This window comes from Bombus terrestris, chromosome 14 (assembly GCF_910591885.1).
Source record: "Bombus terrestris chromosome 14, iyBomTerr1.2, whole genome shotgun sequence".
NCBI lineage: Eukaryota > Metazoa > Arthropoda > Insecta > Hymenoptera > Apidae > Bombus > Bombus terrestris.
In genome coordinates, this window is record NC_063282.1 from 1,454,585 (window position 1) to 1,468,533 (window position 13,949).

Sequence of the window (13,949 nt, forward strand, 5' to 3'; positions counted from 1 at the left end):
GGAATTTGTGTCTGACGTTTTGCACGCGCGAATTTCTTCTCGGCATTGAAATTCTACAGAAACGGGGTGTAAACAGTTCGTAGAGAAGAATCCAACAAACGCAGAAGCAAGCTATTTGTCGTGAGAATGGTGCACGTTGTGCGCACAATCGCTTTAACTCCAGCCATTTTAAATCGTAAAAATTCTTAGAGGCATAGTTCTTAGAGGCTCGGGATCAACGAAAGAGGCGAAAAGGAGACAGGGTTGCCGAGGATATGACGCGAATCGAGGGAAAAAGGACACGCGCAAAGGCAGTACCGTTTCCGTAAAGTTTCCCATCGCGTTTCCAGTAGCTGACGATTCCTTGAAATTTGATTCGTCGAAGGTTACGCATTGTCCGTACGATTGGTCGTTTCGTCGAACGATACTCGAGGGGTTGCATTTTTAACAAGTAACTGAATTAATAAATTTGCCAAATTTTAAGTGTCAAAATGATACCCGTTACGTTCGACAAATTGGCACGAACAAATAGAGAGAGTTAGGAGGAAAGGTAGCTAAAATTGGGAAATTTGGTTGGATAAGATGAAGATGAGCGTGACGAATCGTAAATCGAGTAAAAAGGCAGAGGAGAGATTAGAATTGAACAGCCAAGAGATGTAACAGCAAGGAGATACGACTGGAGCAGACGTTTACAGATTTAATAAAGTTTAAAGAATAACTGCTGGAAGGATCACCTTTAGAGTGGAAAGTGGTGCAAAATATGGAATGGTCGTGGAATCATCGAAAGAAAGAGTACAGGTAATCGGTTTGGAGGTAGTTGAAATTAGACGAAAAAGGAAAAGGGAATGTTGAAAGGTTCCGGAAAGAAGCGGAAGGGTAATACGGGAAGAAGACGAATGTTTTCAATCTTCTTCCTCGCCTATCACGGTATATACCTTATTAGTGTCGGTGGTTGGAATCACTGTGAAAATAACGAGAGGCAGGAGTAGAATTCGTCGTAAAGCGGAGAAGCCGAGAAACGATGGCAGGAAACAGAAAGGAAGTGCGTTGATCCCCGGGGAAATACATCGACAGGCTACTTTTTGGAAACGAGCTCGGCATCGTCGTCTTTGAAATCGATGTTCGTAGGATCGCGAGAGGAAACAGGAAGAAAATCCATCGTGCGAATGGGAGAATGTGAATAGACGAACGATTCGATGCGATCTCGTCACCAGTCGACGAACAAGTGTACGATCGTTAACGATGCTCGTGAAAAACTCGTCGCTTTTTTCTTTGGCCGTGTGTGAGCGTGCTCGCGAGATTCGCATTTCTACGTAGGATACAGAACGCCGTGCCGGTAGTAAATGGCGCGTGTCGATAGTTACGTTCGATTTTCGCTGAATAAGCGTTTCCGTTTCCCTTGTCCGTACTTGTCTGTCACCTACGGACGAAGCACCAATAAATAGTATTTTTTTACGCGTTACGCCAGTAAGCTGAAACGCTCACGAGTGATTCGTGAGCAACGGAATACCCATCCATCGTGAATTCTTAGGCGATCGTACAAACGTGCAGCTCGAGAACGAATTTTTCCCGTTCCTGTTTCGCTGTTGTTCGGATCAGCAGCTTATCGTGAAGCAACACGCTCGCAAGAGCCGTGGATCCAAATCGTCGTCTTCGGCCTACCGAAGATATTATCCAGCGCAACGGTGTGAAGGTGGTATGTTATGACGAGCGTGATTTGTTTTTTCATAGGTGGAACGCTGCAACGGTGGTATTAAGTGTGCAGTGATCACGGGAGACCGAGGGAAGACGGGAAAGAGGGTGGTCAATATGACTCCTATCTTCCTCGTCCTGTTGGTGGCTATCGACCCGATTATTGCGCAGAATGGTGGTGAGTAATCGACCAGAGAAATCCACTTCTTTTCAGAGACTTTCGTGGACATTGCCGTGAACATTGTTTCCAATTATCCACCGAGTGTTTGATTCTTCGTGTAATGATATTGTGTCTGATGTTTGTGAAGAACTCTGAACAAGAATCGTGCACGCGTTGCACGTGCAAACCCGTGCAAACCCGTGCAAACCCGCGCAAACCCGTGCAAAACCGTGCATCCGTGCGTTGGATCACTGGCAGCGATCTAAATGCCTTTCGACGCGTACAATCGACGTTCGTATGACCCGCGTCCTTTAAGCTTCGATATTTTAAACTCTGAACGATAACGACTTGACTCGATGCGTTTGATCGCGTTAATTGATATTAAAAACGTTGTAACGCGATATGCGTTCTGTCGTTGCACGTAAAACGAGAGTGATGAATTTTTCGTCGCGCGTTCGTGAAAGGGGACAAGAAAAAAAGTAAAAGTGTGCGCGTTAGTGCGACGTGCCTTTGTTCGAGGTTTGCGAGCTCGAACATCAACGACTGTTTGGTTGGGCCAGATTTGTAAACTAACCCGGTATGAATGACGACGGTATACGTACGTAAAGCAAGAAGAGGATCACGTAATGGTTAAACGGCTACAACTCCCTGGTCGCGTTTAAAAAACTCGAGCGTCCCTCGAAACAGCGAGTAATTATGCGCGCTCTGAGCTTCGCCGCGGTCAAATAACAAGCGTGTTCGTACGACGCGACGAAACGCAGATCGCAGTGGTGTATGTGTACGCGGACTGGCAAACATAAACGTTTCCGATGCGTTTAGTTTTAGTGCGCGACGAATTGGCGCATGGTCGACCATATGCCGTTAAGTTCCGAATTTGCTAACGGTTGCGTTTCAAGCGGCTCGTAAAAGCCACGCGTATATATCGCGTCTCGCATCGTCAAATTCGGCTATCGGTTGTCGAAAACGCACGATCCTAGCCGGGAAACAATGTCAGGTAGCGCGTGATCGCATTGGACCAAAAGGAGCGTCGAAGAGACCGATTTGCAGCGACGTAAAATCGTTGCACCGAACGCAAGGGAAGCAACCAAGCGTTTTATGGACTTTAAGACTGCTTACTACTAAATTCGACGTACAGACCAGGGTGAACGCCTCGTGGGCCCACCTGTTCTGTCACATCGCGCACACTTTGTTCGAGTACTGCGATCCTTCTCTTTCTAGCAACGAGTTGCCGACGAGTCGAATTTCGATTCGATGATAAATCGCGTGCGACCATTGACTCGAGTTGCATGGTAATCGCGCTCATTACACGGTAATCCGTCGCCTCGATACCCGCTAATTCAGCCGCGCTTTATGCTGACTCCAAAATGACGATGACATATCCCTTGTATTTCAGGCAATTAATTACGTCGTAATCTCTGATTTTGACTCGGATCGACTAATGCGAATTTCGTTCGCCAGAAGTTCAACCGTCGATGTTATGTGCGCGACTCAAAGCGAGATACTGTGTGACACGATGCGAGTATTTTGGAACGAGAGGTAAAAATTGTACGAACGGGCATGAACTTTAGGTACGTTGTACGCGAGATTCGAAACTCCATTCATTATCTCCAACGGGCATCTTTTTATCTTCGAATCGATGCGTTTCATGGTTTGCACGAAAGGAAAACGATCCGTTGTTAGCAATGTATCAATTCCTCGTTTTAATTCGTTGGTGTTGCTGTACTCGATAATCCGCTTCTATCTATCGGCCCGCAAACGGAAAGTTGCCACTTTTTTACATGTCGGTCAAAGGATGCGCGCGATAGAGATGGCGACCGCAAAAAGAACTTGTGAAAAGGGACGTGGAGGACGAGCGAAATCCATAGTTAATGCAGATTCGTCCTGTCTGTCCTGTCTGCATCGTGGAAAGGGAAATAGCCCAGGTCGTGCACGAAGATTTCCTAGGAGGTTCGTTTGCTGTCGTGCGTTCGCGAAAAATCATCCTCAGAATAGAGAGAGCGAAAATTCTGCCACTGGATGCGAATCCATGTTTATCCATCTATTTATCCTTTTTTCCCGTCACTCGGACCCTTTTACCTCGTCCTGTTTCACTGCGTTCTTTCAACTTGACTCGTACCCTTGTTCCTGTCGCTTTCCGAAAGAATCAATAGTCATCTCGGCTACCGTCTAAACTCGAACGTCGTCGATCACACGGTAACGCGGATGAATATCGCGGAATCAAAGGATGGTACGTGTTTCGTTTCCGTTACGCACCGCCATTCTCTGGCCAACGTAACGACGAGTCGCCGTTAGCTTCGCGTCTATTAACTATGTATATACGCTCTTTTTCCCCCTTTACGCGAAGTCAAGCAACACGATCTCTCTTCCTCTCTCTCTCTCTCTCTCTCTCTTTCTCTGGGCAACTTTTACCCAAGAAATACGAGCGGGTTAAGGAAATGCAAATTTTCCATCAGGCGTTCCTTACGAAGGTTAGTTACGACTAAAATCGTTGCTCTGGCTTTCCAAGTAAGGGAATTGCAACGTATTTCCCACGTGGTTCGGTTCGAAACTGCAGAATAAGAAGATACGGGAAATATTTTGTATCGAATCGCAACGATGAAGAGAAAGGCGAAAAATTTGCGGCCAGTTTTGCAAGGACGTGGAACGCTTCGAATACGTTTGCGCGTGAAATTCTTTCAACTACCACGTTTCGGTAGTACGATCCGTTTAGAATCATTGATCTTTTTTCTCAACGTGGCATTCCGGGTGCAGCGACGCTGCTTTCTTTTTTGGATTCGGCGCGTTATTTATCGTTGCAGTGGATGCGATAATTTACATTCCGTCCGGCTGCGTTACGGTTCTGAACCATCGTCCGTACGATTCCACGTTGTTTTATCCGTAATTGACAGAGTAGACGTACCGACGAAATGGCTGGAAGGTTCTAAAAGAGAGAGAAATGGTCGAAGCTTGGCGTACGCGCAATGGTCAGAAAGTGACATGCCCACCGATAAGCAAAAAAATGATCCATTCGACAACCATTCGACTAAAAATTTTCTAATTCTATTTCGCGTTTCGTTTCGCCTCGTTTCTGTTAAATTTCACCGAATTGTTAATCAATTCTTTCGTTCTGTAATCCTCCTGTGGTCGAAGATCAAAGGGGCAAACACGGCGAATTTGTTCCTTCTGTATTCCCCGTGTAATAGCCAGTAGTTGTAGCGTCACGCGTGCTAGTGACTTTGATCTAGTGGAAAAGGCTTTCAGCCGCTTGAGTTACGAAAACTTGCAAAATCGATATTAACGACGAAATAAAATAATCGACGTAAAAAAGGAACAAATGTAGAAGCAGTTGGAGGTTGAGGGTTAAAGTTGTGTAACGCGCGGTAAGATGTAATAGCTGGTTGTCGTAGTGAGTATCGCAGCGTATAGTAAGTGTATTCGCAGCTTTGGACTAGCTTGGCGAGAAAGCTCGCATACACTGTCGTGTCGTAGTACGACGTAGAGGTGTATGAGCTCAGGTATATCGACAGGGTTGGCGGGAAGACCGGTGGATGATAAAGTAAAAAAGTTACTCGAGCTATTTTATGGGATCCCTTGACGGGGGGTCTCTCGCGATCCTCGGCTAGCAGGAGGTTGGCAGGGCGGTAGGATAGCTTGCAACCACCAACATCCCCCATCTCCCAGCGCATCCTCCTCCGTTTCGTTCTTGCTTCCTGTCCACCCCCCGCCCCCTCGCGCAGGCTTTTACGGTATCGAACGAGTGTCGTCGGGATAAGCCGGAGGTTGGCCTAGACTCGCAGCAGGTATCGTACCGAACGCTACCAGCCGATGGTGACTAAGAGGTGGAAAGAGAACGGAGGGAGGTTAGCTTAGCCGCAACATTCTCGGGTTTACACCCCCGTCGTGAACTTCCCTGCGGATCTGGGATTAGCCATGGTAGGCGGCAAAGGTTCGTTCAGCAGTTAAACTGATTTTCTCGTAGCATCGAACGCGAAACGCGTCCACGCAGTGTCGCACGACTTCCAACGCTTGTCTGGCTTCGGCGAATACCTCGACGCTCGACCTGTTTTTCTCTTACTTCGATTACATCGTCTCTCGCAAATCGATTTTCAAGCGTTTTTCAATCTATTGACGAAACGGGACTAAGGAAGGGGTCTAGTGTTATAAATTATTATTGTATAAACGATATTCGACAAAATCGTTAAAGAGGCGGTAACCATCTGTCGAACGAAGACGCCAACATCGCGAACGTATCAGCGAGTTTCGCTGTGTTTTTTATTTGCCGTTTCTCCCTCTTCGACCGAGGTGGAATTTATGGGGAACCGAAGTGCAATTCGATGTTCCCATCTAGTTCGAAGTGTCATCAGACATGGGCTCGCACACGCGAAATCGGTGTAATTGACGTATATATTCGAGGGGAAAAAAGGGCTTGTTTCGAACGGACGGAGGAAATGGTTCGCGGTTTTCTCGATCGTCGATGTTGCGTTCGTCCCCGTCGTGGGCCGAATCTTTCGACGATTTTGAAAATAGCGGCAATTTATGGTCGTCTATGCTCGCTAAATCCGCTCCACGGTAAATAAAATACGCGAAAACGTCGGTGTACTTTGAAAAGGAGTTGTTATAACGTAGCAGCTATTATATGCGAAGGCGTAAATGCATTACATCGCATATGCATGACCCTACTCCCCGTTTTATAAGCACGAAAGGGGAATAGTAGATATCGGGTATATGTACTTTTCTTCTTTCCGTTGTCGGCGAATGGTAACGTTGAAAAGCCAGAGATAATCTTTCCGATGATCGCTGTCCAATTTCGAAATTACGATTCGCGAAATTACGAAAACTGCACCGTGGGCGTCGCGAGAACTTACGCACACTGTTCGAGCAAACGTTTCTTCAAAGACCGGACGGTTGTACGAAGTCGAGACACGAAAAGTCTTTTGATCAACCATTTGTAATGTGCAAATATATAGGGAGATATAAACCTTTTACCATCTAGAGGTAGTTCCGCCTCTCTGTGTCATTTTCCTTTTGAATTGCTAAATTAGCGTGCGGCGTGTCGCGAGAGAGGTGCGCTAATCAAAAGATAATAGTATTGACGGAACAAATTTACAATCCACTTATGCAGTTCTCCCAGGTGGAAAATGCACAGTCCCGCTCTCGAAAATTACAACTAATCCACGAACAGAAATTCGTGTATACCCCTCGTGACAGTTTGATTTATTAAACGTAGGATATAACGCTTCGTTTGAATTATTTTAGTACTTCTCCTTCGTTGCGGAAGCTTTATAATGAGTGAAAAAGGTTAAAGAAAAGGAAGCAAACGGCGCAGGAAATATTTTGGTTGCACAATTCTCCGGCAAAATAAATTTATCCTAAATAATTAAATTTTGCGGATGTTGCTAAATATACGGCTGCAGTCTGGCATTCTTGATACTCTGAATTTGCCGCGCGCACGCTGCACAATTTCCTTTCTCTATACCGTCAAAGATGAAACGCGACTTTCGTCTTTCAACGCGACTAACTGTACTTGCTAGTATATTATCGGGCGAATTTATATCGTCGGTCGAAACGGATGGCCCCCAAAGCGTGTGGAACATTCTTGAAATTTCGAATATTAAATTTATGATGGATCGCTGCCTTCTGCAAGGGTCTACTACCATTTTCCGAGGGTGAAACCGAGGGGAGTCGGTCCCGCGGGAGATGCGGCAAAGACGAAAGTTGGAAAATAAAGAGGCCGAAGTAACGTTGTCGCCGAGTAAGATTAACGTTACGTCGCTACGCCGCGTCTTTTTCTAAATGCGACTCCAAAGAGACGCGATCAATCCGTCGTTTCCGACTCCATTTGCCTGCTGGTAGCGCACAGCAGCTTGCTTCGTCAACTTTTATCCCGTTAGATACGGCCAACTGCGATGCGATTACCCAGCAATTTTTGTTTATTTATCTATTTACGGAATATAGCGTTCAGCGCGTAAAAGATAACACGCGGAAGAAAGAGACACATCGTCGTCGTGTCTGGATAAGTAGAGACTAGTATGATAGTTCAGTTAAAACCGAAAAACTCTAAGAAGAAAATTGTATAATCTGTAACTTGTAACTCGGTAAATTCGCTAATATCGCGATAAATAGTTGGTAAACGAGCATTTGAAGAGTATTGGTATTATTAAAAGATCGACTGGAGATTCTATGAACGCGAATCGAAAACCTTGCTCGTTCAGAGTCTCTGTTCAGAGTGGAAATAAAAATTCTCGTCGAGTTCACCGATGCTCGATGTCACGTAACAAATTCGATTGTCGACGAACACGATGCTGTTTCAAAAGCTTCTGCCGAGTTCTCATCGCTATTCGTCCACGTGTCGATGGCTGCTTTACTTCGACTTGGCTTCATATCGCGTCCTACACTTTAAATCGGTCCATTAGCCGCACGTAGGATCACGCTGAGTTACTTATCGATTACTATTATAACGAGCCTCGAGAAGTATAGGCAAGAAAGGCGACACACTCTCTCGGCCCCTTTACTCCACTCTCGTACCTGCATTTGTATGGACGGCGCGAGAGTGTCGCTGTTCCACATAGTAGCACCATAATTCGCAATAACTGCCGTAATAACCGTACCTCCTTACACAGTACCTCGAATAATATCGTGGTAATTCCGGCGATAAAAAAACCCACTATTTTCTTTCCCTTTTCGAAAGATGTTGGCGTGTCGATGTACGGAATCTCGCGTCGATTTTTCCAACATGTGTCAGTCGTACGAGATTTTGGCTGTCGGAAGGAACGGCAATTGAAAGTACGATAAAAGGGATTTCCATTTCTTTCGCCGATAATAAAACGATTCCAAGGACGAAAGAATCGTCGAAAAATAGTCGTCGATGATTGCGTGTTCTCACGCTTGCGATACGCCTATGCAGGTGTAACGAGCTATTCCAGATAACTAGCGAAGAGTGTACGACTTCCAAGTTGGAAGATATCGGCTACGTTTGCATAAAATGAGAATCTCGATCGTCTTACCAGCAGCTACTAGCTTTCGTTTCTTGCTTTCCCTCCCTTTCCGTCGGCTTTTCTACTCGAGACGTTGCAGGTGTAGCAACGAGGTCAACGCTTTCCTCGGCAATGGATTTTCGAAGCCCCGAGGCGGTCTTGGTGCGTGTCCCGGGTACATTTTCAATTTTACGTCACGTCTATTTTTCACGCTACTTTTCCTTCCTTCGTGCGACGCATCTTTTCTCTCTGGTCCTGTCTTTCGTCCTCGAGCTTGCCATCTCGCGTGCCAGGTCTCTCAAAAGTTGTCTACTGTCCTGTCACCGGTAACATTGCAACTGTTTCAAAAGTTTCGCTCTCAAGGCTAATACAAGATCACGTTACCAAGAAGAGTTTACCAAGCCCGGTGGACGACCTTTCGCAACTTATACGTTCAGAACGGTAAAACCGAGAAATAAAATCGACCATGTTTGCCGAGGGCGTGTATGAAACGCACGGACGATGTCTTGGAATTTCATAGTTGAGGTTTCCTAGCGAGCGCCGCTCCGTTGCTTCTTTTTTACTTGAGGAAACCTCCTCGCTGCCCGACGGATCGATAAACGCGTACCCTTTCTCATTTTTAAGATTAATAAATCCATTTCCGGCACGCTTTTGTATCGTTCGTTGTAAAAGCCGAGGTGGATACTTTCTCAGAGGGAAGCGGAGTTGAAATTCCGATGGAAAGTTTGCCAGAGTTTCGACCCTTTACGCTGCCGGTGTACCTTCTTCCGTAGCTTTTGCTGTTCGAAAACGCGGAACGAATCGATCGTACGTATAATCTTCAGAAGAAAACCGAATGCAAAAGATTTTGGCTAGGGTTTGCATTACCTGAGCCAGGCGTAGGAACTGATTTGCACCTGATGTACCTTGGCCGGGGCGAACCTCGCGCTTCTTGCTGCGCGCTATATTTTTACGATCGATCGTTCAAGATTGTTCAGCAGTTCTACGCATAGGTAGCGGCGAATATCCTCCACGAGATTTATAACCCGATCCTTTTTATAGTCTGTCCGCCCGTTCCACCAGAGGCAAGTGAATGTAATGACCCTACGGGCAAGATGTATGCGTCTGGAATTTCATTTCTTTTACTGTAATCTGGCTGTATTGTAACGTTGTAAAGCGGACGATAGCGACTCAGACTTAAGGAAGAAACAACCAGTCAAACAGACGAGTAAATCTCTCAATCCGTTGAAGTAGCGAAGAAGATTTTATTTGAAATTTCATACTTTAAATAGACTTTTCCACGATTCAGATATCTCAAGAGGATTTTAGTCTTCAACGAGCTTTCCTCTCTCTCTCGCTCTCTCTCTCGCTCTCTCTCTCTCTCTTTCTCTATCGCCCGGTTGTTTCGCGTTAAGCTAATTGCGTAAACCGTAAAGCGACAAACTTCCGCTTCAATTAAACGTCACGTCTTACACGCTGGAAACGAATTTCACGTACGATAGAAGAGAAAAGGGAGTAAAGATTCTTCTTTCTTCGATCCTGTTATATTCGGTCTCAACCTGACGTTGATGTTGTAAAAGATTTTTCCTGTTTGCTCGGTGAAAAGCAGGCCAGGGAAAAATTGTAAGCCGTAAAGAATCGACAGAGGGTTGCGCGTTGAATACTTTTAGCAAACCCTTGCTTAGCAGGGCACCGAGGTTGAATTACTCTTTCCTCTGTTTTCCTTTTCTCTTATTTTTGAGTATCCCGTTATCTAACCAGAAGAATATCGTGGAAATCTTCCTTTTTAGCGTTCCTATTCTCCGAGACTCTCCGCGCGATGCATCGATGTTTAATTTTAGTTTCCGAGCTTCTTTCGACTTTGCTGTACAGTGGCTCGTTCCACAAATACTTAAAAGGGACTCGATCGATTTAGAATTTCGGGAACGATCGAAAAATCTACTCGTTCTCCATTGAACGGATGCAACGCGTTCGCCTTCTACGCTTTGCGAGACTTTCGTATTCGTGAATTCTCGCGGAAGTTACCTGTAAAACCGGCTTATCCGCGAGTTCGCCGCAAAGAATCTTACCACGAGGGAAAATTACGCTCCGACTTGCACGCGGTTGACCCTTACGGTCCGTTCCCTCTTTCCTTTCCGACTCCACTTTCGTTCGAAGAATCTTCGCGTTCTTATCTTAACAGCCCATCTACGTTGTCTCGGGTACGTTTTGCGCTTTTCTCCTTCCTTCTTGCCGCTTTGGATTCCGCCCTTCTCCCCTCCTCTCTCTCTCTCTCTTTCTCTCTCGATCGCCAGGGCAAGTTTATCGTAGACTTAAACCGCGTTCTTCCCTTCCGACTACGAGCAACTGCAAATCGTGAGATGCTATTTCCACTTTGTCGACGATAAAAGAACTCCCCTTCGGTGTTTATCCCGCTATTTTCTCTATGTCTACCTCCGTCATTGATTAGATCCTCTTAATCGTCCTTCGAAGTTGTTATACGGTAACGTCTGTTCCACTAACAGTCGTTATCGTACTTCCACGAGAATCGTCGAATTTCTGTTTCAATTATCGAAATGGACTCGCTAAAGCGCTAATGACATCTCAAAACGTTTCGTACGACGCACGCAATATATTGACAAAATATATTTTCCCTGATAATCGCTCGAATATCTTCGAGAGACACTGTTCTTCCGCGATATCCAGACTGTGGATCCTTGTTGCAAATTCGTTAGATATACTTGAAAAAGTAAAAAATCTCGCTAGAAGATTGCTTTACCTACCATATATCATGGAAAGTACTAAATAATTTGCATATTTTATGTATTTATCCTGTTATTTAGGTACTTTGAAATTTCCTATTAATTCATAAAAAATCTTGAGCGATTAATTAGAGGTTCTCGTAATTGCCATGGCGAACGAACAGCTTGGACGCTGCGGAAGGTTGGGTTCGTTCGCCACGCGGTCATATTCCTCCCCGTTTCGATTCGCACCGTCTCCGAACCAATCTTTCTCGCTTTTCCGAAGCCGCGTTTTCAGCCTCGGTTGTTGGGAGTTTCGCAAACTGGAAACTCGGCGAATTAAGTGCCAACTTTGCTCCACGGGGCGAGACTCGGGCCCAGCGTTTCCGTGTACGGCGGGGAACTAGGACGTCAACGGCAACGTTGACGACGACGAGTCACGTACTCGAACTAATTGCAGTTTTGTAAGGAAGAGCGAAATTTCGTCGTACTCCGCTGGAAAGGCCGCCCTCGCGCCATATCCAAATCGAATTTCCTGTTTCCAAGATCACGAGCTTTGCCAAGAGGAAATTCGAACAAGTCGAAAAATTGGTCGCGAATCAGAAGTTTGGCGCTCGAATAGAACGTCACAGAGACGTGGAAACGTTCCTTCCGTTATTTGACATGCCGCGCATTGTCCAGGTCAGCTCGAAAATTCAACCGGATAAGGATCCCCACCCTATTTTCCTAACTAAATTTTCGGGAAACCGATCTTTCATGCTCGAGTACGTGTAACTCCTTTCTAGGGACGATCTCGTTGGCATCCCGGCGAAAACCATCGTAACTTTAATTACTTCGCTTAGCAGAAACGTTATCCAATTTGAAGATCAACTTCAGAAATTGCGGGAAAAAGTCTTTCAAGCCGTTTCCCCTTCAACTTTTATGGAAAATCTAATTTGATCGGAACGAACCTTCCGTTCGCCCGAAATATCCGAATATCGTCTTGTTGACGCAGCTAGAAGAATCGATTTGTCGTCGGTGAAATTTGCGGTGTTCCGTACGCGAATAATTTCGCTAAACGATGGTCGCGATTGTATGCAAACCGTGTTAACGTGATTAGTTTGGAATCCGTTAATGGTTATTTCTTTTCTCCTCGTTTTACATCTTCGTGTCAAACGTACGAATAATTCCGTCAAAGATCAGAAATTATGGAATACTAGAAATGGTGGATGGCACGACATAGACTCGTTCCGTTGGAACGAATTCTTCCGAGCGGGGCTGGCAGGTTGTTCGTCGAGTACCGTCAGAATCGAACTCTTTAAGTCGTCGAAGAACAAAATCTTTGGTAGTCACTCGAGAGTTGCGTCGTTTCTTCGAACGAAGACGTAAAACTCTCTCGCTTAATTGGGAAAACGTGACGGTGGATAATGAGGAACCGGTCGATCGCCGGTAAACGGAGAGGAAGATTAGATCGTTGCCTCTTTTCGGAGCTTCTGCAAGTTGCTGGATAGTCGCAGTTCTATTGGAAAGGGGCGCGATTCTGTTTCTTTGAAACGGCGATCGGTTTTTCATTATACGAAAGTAACGTTAGCCGTATAATTTCTTAATCGATCTTAGGATAGGTTGGAAAACACACGGGGGCTGGCAGAGGAGCAGAAAGGGGTAGAAAGAGTAGCTTTTACGCGTTTCATCCCACATGGCGTGCGTTGTGAAACCCTCCGGCTATGATAAACGATCGGCCCGAATCCAGCCTCTCGCTTCTCTTCCCTCGTGGACCAATCTCGCGGAGGGATTCTCCTGATGGGGGACGCTCGCGAGGACGCTCAGGCGCAGATTAAAATATAGATTTTATTGTTTTCCGGATGTGTCGCACGCGCTCACCTACGATTTATACGGTCGTTACTCACGCGAGTCGTTCGCCCGAATCACATATGTATAATAATTCATCCTCGATGCGCGTTTTATGAGATTTTCTATTAGATGCGCCAGCCCGACATCGATAGCAAATTGCGCGCTGACGGTCGGTCCGTCGATTTGCTTCGTCTGCACGGTGTCGAACTAAAGCACGAGTTCCGAACACCAGTAATGACAGCAGGACCGTAAATTTTTAAAGATAACAGGTCGCTAAAAACGACCACGTTCTCGATAGATAGCTACTTATTTAAATTATAGGAAAACGCGAGCGGATAATGTCCGTTTCGTTATTCGCGCGTGTCCCTTCAAACAGCTTCTCTGTGATTCGAGCGCAATAAAGGCGATGCTGGTTTCTCCGCTGATCCTATCAAGTACGCAAACGGTGTCGAGGAGAAATCGGAGCCTAGCCCCGCGTCCACTTGTGGTTAGCTAAACCCAATTAACAAGTTCCGCGAGAAGTAGGTTAGTTTGTATCGACTGGATCCCCAGTCTCGACGTTCTACCCCGGGAACATGCGTTCAACGTGAACGTGTGTTGTTGCACCGATTCTCACGGAATTACTCCTGCCCTACC

The 13,949-nt window shown here is 45.8% G+C and overlaps 1 protein-coding gene across 17 annotated transcripts in view; it reads left to right on the forward strand.

Annotated features, from left to right (window-relative positions):
- LOC100643094 (tyrosine-protein phosphatase Lar) overlaps positions 1 to 13,949 on the forward strand; it is a 278,042-nt gene that overhangs the window by 101,609 nt on the left and 162,484 nt on the right. For 16 of the 17 annotated variants that reach the window (XM_048412226.1, XM_048412236.1, XM_048412227.1 and 13 more), the window contains one exon: positions 1,711 to 1,849. In XM_048412226.1, coding sequence (XP_048268183.1) covers positions 1,711 to 1,849 — 139 coding nt within the window. The remainder of the gene's footprint in view (positions 1 to 1,710; positions 1,850 to 13,949) is intronic. The other variant, XM_048412233.1, reaches the window with a different exon arrangement.